We start from the raw sequence: 6,874 nt of genomic DNA, 5'->3' as shown, positions 1-6,874 counted from the left end.
CTCCAGCACCCGACGCCCACCCCTGCCCCTTGCCGCTGGAGGAGGATGGCGGGCCCAGGCCTGAGGGGGATGGCGCGCCCAGCCCCTCAGATGCCACGGATGGGGGCTGGCTGCCGATAGAAGCGAGGAGGCTGAGTCAGCCAGGGCGCCGCAGGAGCCAGCCCTCCCCACCAGACGAGGACTTCACCTTCCTGGAGGTGAGCCTGGGGGATTTCCCAGCAGCCTCTGCTCCCTCCTGGGCCTGGTGCTGGTTGTGGTTGGGTACATGGTCCTCCTCACCCCCATGCCCACACTGGGAGCCAGGGCTGTATGGGGGCGGTGACTGCAACCCCCTCCTTTTCCCTGCCTGATGGGGACGCCAGGTGGTGGCTGGCATGGGGGTAGGGCGGGCTGCCATCAGAGGGGAGCACTCCCTATGCCCTCCCTGGCGACCCTCCAGCAGGGGGACGGCATGTCTGGGTTGAGACTCCCCCACCCCGGTGCTGCGGGGGATACTGACTGGAGATGGCGGGGGCTGGATGGCTAACCCTTTGTTGGCCTTGGTGAGTCACATAGGTTCTGGATCGTGTCCCAGGGCCCCCGAGGGAGCACGCCCATCCCTGTCCACTTCCCTGTGGGTTGCCTCAGGGATTGGGTCTCTCTGAGGGGTTGGCTGGGATTGTCCCTGCTGGAGCCCTGAGACAGATGGGGCAGCCTGGCGCCCTCGTGGGCTTTCCCCTCATGGCTCGGCACAGGTCCGTGGCGATCCTGGATCGGTGGCTGTAGCAGCTGCGGGGTGGGTGGGGCAGCATCATGCCCCCATGGGCCCTCCCCTTGCGTCTGGGCACTGATCGGTATCTCCGCCTCCCTCCCTCCCCGGGGCATGTACAGGACATGGAAGTTCTTGACAGCGCCATCTACCGGAGCAGAGCCAACCTGGGCCGTAAGCGAGGTCACCGGGCACCGGCCACGCGCCCCGCAGGCAGTCTGGGGCTGTCTGAGGTGGAGGCGGCCGACTGGATGTTCCGGGACTCCACAGGTGGGACCTGGGGTGGGGCAGGCTGCGGCTCACTGGCCGGCCTGGTGCTGACCTGGCTTCCTGTTCGGTGACGTGCTGTGATGTCAGCGTGGCGTTTGTCTCGCATGCTCTTGGTGTGCCGTTAGCGTGTGTTCCCATGTCAGAGGGGTTGTTGGCGTGGCCGTGGTGGGTGTTGCCATGTAGCGTGACGGTGGCATGTGTTTCTGGGTGGCACGGTGCTGTTGTGCCAATGGCACATGGTTGTGGGTGGTGAGTGTATGTGGCCGTGTTATGGGGCGTGGTGTTGGTGCCCCACTCCCAGGTGGAGCGTGTGTTGGCGTGTGAGCCCACATGGCACAGGCACCAATGCACGTGTGCCGCTGTGTCGGTGGCATTGGCATGTGTCCCCATGTGGTGGCGGTGCTGACGTGTGGGCCCTGCGTGGCCTGACACTGACCCTGTGTCTCCCCTCAGAGCCCAGAGCGGTGCACTGGGCGTCCTCAGACGAGGAGGTGGCGGAGGAGCCCCAGAGCAGGCGGGCACGGCCCTCACCGGCAGCCAAGGGGGTGAAGGTGCCACTCTTCCCGGGCCTGAACCCCTCAGCTCTCAAGGTAGAGAGGGATGCAGCCAGTGCCCATGGGATGTTGGGAGGGCTGAGTAGGGGAGGGAGTGGGAAGGGGGTGTCGGAAATGGTCATGGGGGAAGGGTCTTGGGAGAAGTGGGCACTGAGGGGGTGAGATGGGTGCTGGAAGTCTTGTGTGGTGAGGTGCAGGATGTGGAGTGTGGGGCGGCCTGGGGGGTGCAGGGTGTGGTGAAGATGGTGCTGGGGGAGCTCCCAGATCAGGTGGAAGGGCTCAGAGACTCGGTGAGGGATGACCCCCCCCCCCCCCCTCCCATTGGGGAATAGAGTTGCCAACCCTCCCGGTTTTGCCAGGAGTCTCCCGGAGGCTACTGAAGCCAGGCCCGGAGATTTTAGGCCACTAAAAGTCTGGCGGCACAACGGGGCTAAGGCAGGCTCCGTGCCTGCCCTGGCTCTGCACTGCTCCCAGAAGCAGCTAGCATGTCCCTGCGGCTCCTGGGGAGGAGGCAGGGGACCCTGCACGCTGCCCCTGCCCTGAGCGCCAACTCCACAGCTCCGATTGGCCAGAAACTGCGGCCAATGAGAGCTGCGGGGGCGGCACCTGCAGGCAGGGGCAATACACGGAGCCCCCTGGCCCCACTCCCAGGGGCTGCAGGGACATGCTGGCGAATTCCGTGAGTGGTGCGGGGGCAGGGCAGGCAGGGAGCCAGCCGGAGCCCGCACCTCTCACTGCCTCCCACACCCCAACCCCCTGTCCCTGTCCTGAGCCCCCTCCAGCACTCAAACTCCCTCCCAGAGCTTGCAGCCCGCATCCCCTCCTGCACTCCAACCCCTGCCCCAGGCTTCCTCCCACACTCTGAACCTCTCGGCCCCAGCCCAGTGAAAGTGAGTGAGTGTGGGAGAGAACCAGCGACGGAGGGAGGGGGGATGGAGTGAGTGGGGCAGGGTCTCGGAGAAGGGGTGGTCTGGGGGCGGGGCCTCAGAGAAGGGGTAGGGCAGAGAGTGGGGCAAGAGTGTTTGGGTTTGTGTGATTAGACAGTTGGCAACCCTATTGGGGAGGGTCAGAGGGAGACATGCCGTTTGTGGCGGGGGGGGGGGGGGGGGACCCACACAGGGAACCGGGGCCCCCGGGTGTCTGCCGGGGCCCCCCCCCCCCCCTCCCCAGGCCAAGCTGCGGGGCCGGAACCGCTCTGCAGAAGAGGGGGCCCAGCTGGGGGAGGCCAAGCCAGCCACGCCCAAGGAGTCCCACGTCCAGCGCTCCAAGTCCTGCAAGATCCCCGGCTTGGGGGGGAAACCCCTGGCGCTGCCCCCCAAGCCAGAGAAATCCTCAGGGTGAGTGTGTGGGGGTGTCTCTGGTGGGAGGTTGGGTTTGTGGGTTTCAGCGAGTGTCTATGCACCTAGGGGTGTTAATGCAGGTGTTAGGGGGTGCATAGACCCTGTGGGGTTGGGGGGGTGTAGACCCTGTAGGGGCTGGGGGGGGGGTGGAGGGGCTGGGGGGGGGGGGGGGGGGTGTAGACCCTGGAGGGTGAGGAAGTTCCATCCTTTCCCTGTCAGCTCTGCCATTGCCGCTGCCTCCTCGCCCCCCAGGTCAGATGCCACCTCGCCCCACTGGCTGCAAGTGCTGAAGCTGAAAAAGAAGAAATCCTGATGGCCCCATTCAGGTGAGGGCCCCGTGGGCCTGCGCCGGAGGCTGCGTCGCGCTCCCACCGCGGCAGTTTGCACACAACATGCTGCATGCCCCCCAGAACTCCCTGCAAAGCCACGTCCGGCTGGTGCGACGCACGATCCCTCTTGCAAATGGGTGTGACGCTGCCAAGGGACACGTGGCCCAAGCCCACGGGGTCAGGGGTGTGACGCGGGTACAAGTGGGCTGTCGGCCAGTGGAGATCGGACAGCCAGAGCCAAGCCCGATCAGCTGGGCTCACCCTGCTCTGGTACCTCCCATCTCAGACACACGGCTGCAGGGCGCGGTTTGGGGGAGGGACTTGGCCCCTGGCCCCCTGGTGCTCCTACTGGAGATTTCCCCTTCCCTTCCCTGGGCACAGCAGGTGGGGGATGTGCTGACTCTCGAGAGGTCAGGCTGGTATCCTTCACCCCTGGCTTCCTGAATTCCAGCCATGGGCCGTGTGTGACTCGGGCCATAGTGCTGCAAAACAGCGTGGCCTCCGGCTGTTGGGGTTCTTTGCACCACCTGGTGGACGCTGTGATGCTTGGCACCTAGTCCTTCCTCTGGGGCGTGGCTCTGAGCCCGTCTGGAGAGGGCCGGAACTAAGCCGGTTGAAAGGGGAAATTGACACTGAGCAGCGGGATAACGCTTCCTGACAGGGGCAGATCCAGCCGGGAATTGTCCCCCCTGGCAGAAGGGTCGGGAGCCCCATCGCTCCCCAACAGGGGGATGGATCTGGCCAGGGAATTCCTCCCCTCCCGCCCCGCCAGCCACGAATGGGTCCACCCAGGAAAACATCCTCCTGGTGAGGAAGGGGCTGGGACCCCTGTCTAGCACTACACAGTTGCCTTTATTGCCGCTCAAGCTTCGATCCTCCTGCTGCGGAAACAGGCGTGGACCCCTTGAGCTGGGAAGAATCTCCCTTGACAGTGTGGGGCACGTGACACACAGCTGTGGCTGGCCAGGCTCCCTCCAGAGGGGCAGTGGTGCTGCAGGGAGCCAGTCTCCCTCTCCAATGCCTGCCATCTCTCCTTTATCTTCCAGGCATTTCTCTCCTGCTGCTGGGGCTGGGACAGCTGACTCTCCAAAGAGGCTCATCGGGATGGAAGGGACGGCGCAGTGATTGGAGACCCCCCTGCCTGCCCACCCCCCGTGCACAGCTGGGACCCCCAGCAGGGCAGTTTGGGGGTGGGAGTGGGGGCAGGGAAGGCACATCTATGCACTTTGTATCACGCTCGCTCCCCGAGCTGCCAGGTCCCTCTGTCCCCGCCCCCGCGAGCTGGCTGCTTCCTTCGCTCTGTCCTTTATACCATGTACCTGGTCTAAAGCCTCTATTATTTTGTAATCGGTGACAGGGCCTGGCCCTGACCCTTCCCCCTTCCCCGCTGAGCCGGGGGCGGGGGGAGCCCTGGGGCCAGGGCGTTCGCTCGCTCTCTGCTGCTATCCTACACTTTCCCGGCCAAGAGCAATGGATTATTTTTTCTATGCCACTTGATGAGACAATAAACGATTTCGGGTAATGGTGGGGGCGGCTGCGGTCTTGGGCGCGTCCCTGTTACGTCGTCTCCCTTTACCCTCCCGGACCTCGATCACTAGGCCCCGCTCGGCCAGCAGGGGGCAGAGGATAGCACCCTGCAGAGTGCCTTCTGGAGGGCTGGCATGAGGGAAGCCCAGACCTAACACCTTGTGCTCCCTGGATTGCTTGTGCCCCCAAGCCTCACGGAATTCATCTCTGCTGGGGGCTGTTGGGTTGGGGGGTGCAGGCCATTCTCGTGGGCTCTGGCTCTGGGCCAAGCTGCTGCTGGAGTCCGGCCCTGGATGGGAGCTGGGCTGCAGAATCCAAGCCCCATCAGGCGGCTGCAGAGCTCGGGGGCTCTGGCTCTGTAGTGCTGAGTGGCTGAGGCAGTCTGGCATTGACCACTTGCCTGCCCCAGGCCCTGTTCCCCTGCCTCAGGGCCTAGAAGTTTTCCTCTCCTCTGCTGCCTTCTCCCCCAGCCCCCACTCCTCTTCCCCCTTCTTCCTGGGGAAAGGGTCTGAATCCACCACAGCAAAAGAGATTCAGCTGCAGTAAATCAGCTTCACTGATCCCAGTGGAGCTGTGGCCCATTGCCATCTGTTGGGATCTGGCCCATTGACCTCAGCCCTGGAAATACAGTTTCTCTCTAACGCTAGTTGAGCTGACTGTGGTCAGGAATATCCACCCGGTTCATAGAATCCACCTCTACCCTGATATATCGCTGTCCTCGGGAGCCAAAAAAATCTTACTGCCTTATAGGTGAAACTGCGTTATAGCGAACTTGCTTTGATCTGCCAGAGCGTGCAGCCCCCCCCGGAGCACTGCTTTACTGTGTTATATCTGAATTTGTGTTCTATTGGGTTGCGTTATATCGGGGTAGAGGTGTATCAGGGTTGGAAGGGACCTCAGGAGGTCATCTAGTCCAAAGCAGGACCAATCCCCAGACAGATTTTTACCCCAGTTCCCTAAATGGCCCTCAAGGATTGAGCTCACAACCCTGACCACAGTCAGCATTAGCAGGCCAATGGTCCAACCACTGAGCTATCCGTCCCCCTGCCCCCAGGGACAGGGGTGTGGCCTATGCTGGGGAAAGCTGAGCCATGTAATTCACCCCTGGAGCAGCTTTTAGGTGGGGTTGCGGGTTGAAGCCTGAGTGCAGGTGTGGCTCAGGTGCTCTTACCGGCATGTCTGTAACACCTCTCCCCTGAGCATTGCCCCAGGCATGACAGCCACGGTGGGTTCACAGCCCGCACACCCGGACCTCCCCTGGCATGGGATATGGGCCGGTTCACAGAGCCCGACGGAACCTCTAACAACTTCTTAAACATAGTTGTCTCGCTTGGAACTGGCGCTAGCACGCGTCACGTCACAGCGGGTGCGCTCGGTTTGGTGCAGTTCAGTGCTGTCGTTTGAGGAACTGGGGTGCGTTCCTACCCTGGTCTTTACGGGCACAGCATAGCGATAGGCCCTGATCTCTAGGAGCCCTGGCCCAAATGATGAGCAGGGTGGTCTGTCCTCTCCTTAGACTGATCTCATCAGCTGTGGAGAATGACGGGTCTGCATTTTGCCCCCGGAGCTAAAGCCATGCATGGAAGAAGACCGGGGAGGCGTCATGGTGAAGACGGACGGAGACTCAGCAGTGCTGGCTTCAGTTGAGCCGCACCCTTTCTCTGCCCACGTTATTTAGGCCCAGATCCCTAAAGGTACTTAGGTGCCTAAATTCCATTGATTTCAGGAATCCTTCGGGAGGCTGGGTCTCTGTTCCCCATCAATGACACTGAGGTGACTCAGAGATTCCAAGGAGAGCAGGGACCGTTGTGATCATCTGATCTGTGTAACAGGCCAGAGACTTGTCCTCAAATCATTCCTTTTTTAACTAGAGTATAGAGTTAGAACTGGAGCGTCACCATGTGTTCTGCCCGTCCCTGCCTTTGTCTTGGTTTTGTAGGCTGTAGGGCCGTCCAGGAAATGGTCTTCACAGCCTGGGAGAATTTTCAACATTTCAATTTGTTTTTCCATCCCAAATGAGCCAAAATGTCTGTCAACTTTTCGCAAAGGAAAAATCTGGGGGGGAAAAAAATCCGTCTGGGTCAATTGAAATATTTTTTTCTTCCT

General features: G+C 61.9%; 1 protein-coding gene across 1 annotated transcript in view; it reads left to right on the top strand.

Moving 5' to 3' along the window:
• Positions 1 to 4,768, top strand: part of TNKS1BP1 (tankyrase 1 binding protein 1) — a 24,517-nt gene extending 19,749 nt beyond the window's left edge. Inside the window, exons 2-7 of the mRNA XM_026660990.1 lie at positions 7 to 197; positions 871 to 1,018; positions 1,472 to 1,608; positions 2,743 to 2,909; positions 3,165 to 3,238; positions 4,288 to 4,768. Coding sequence (XP_026516775.1) covers positions 7 to 197; positions 871 to 1,018; positions 1,472 to 1,608; positions 2,743 to 2,909; positions 3,165 to 3,225 — 704 coding nt within the window. The 3' untranslated portion in view covers positions 3,226 to 3,238; positions 4,288 to 4,768. The remainder of the gene's footprint in view (positions 1 to 6; positions 198 to 870; positions 1,019 to 1,471; positions 1,609 to 2,742; positions 2,910 to 3,164; positions 3,239 to 4,287) is intronic.
• Positions 4,769 to 6,874: the final 2,106 nt, after the last annotated feature.

The sequence above is a fragment of the Terrapene carolina genome, unplaced genomic scaffold (genome assembly GCF_002925995.2).
Source record: "Terrapene carolina triunguis isolate 2854851 unplaced genomic scaffold, T_m_triunguis-2.0 Scaffold926, whole genome shotgun sequence".
Taxonomy (NCBI): domain Eukaryota; kingdom Metazoa; phylum Chordata; order Testudines; family Emydidae; genus Terrapene; species Terrapene triunguis.
This window is presented reverse-complemented; position numbering and strand designations above follow the sequence as displayed.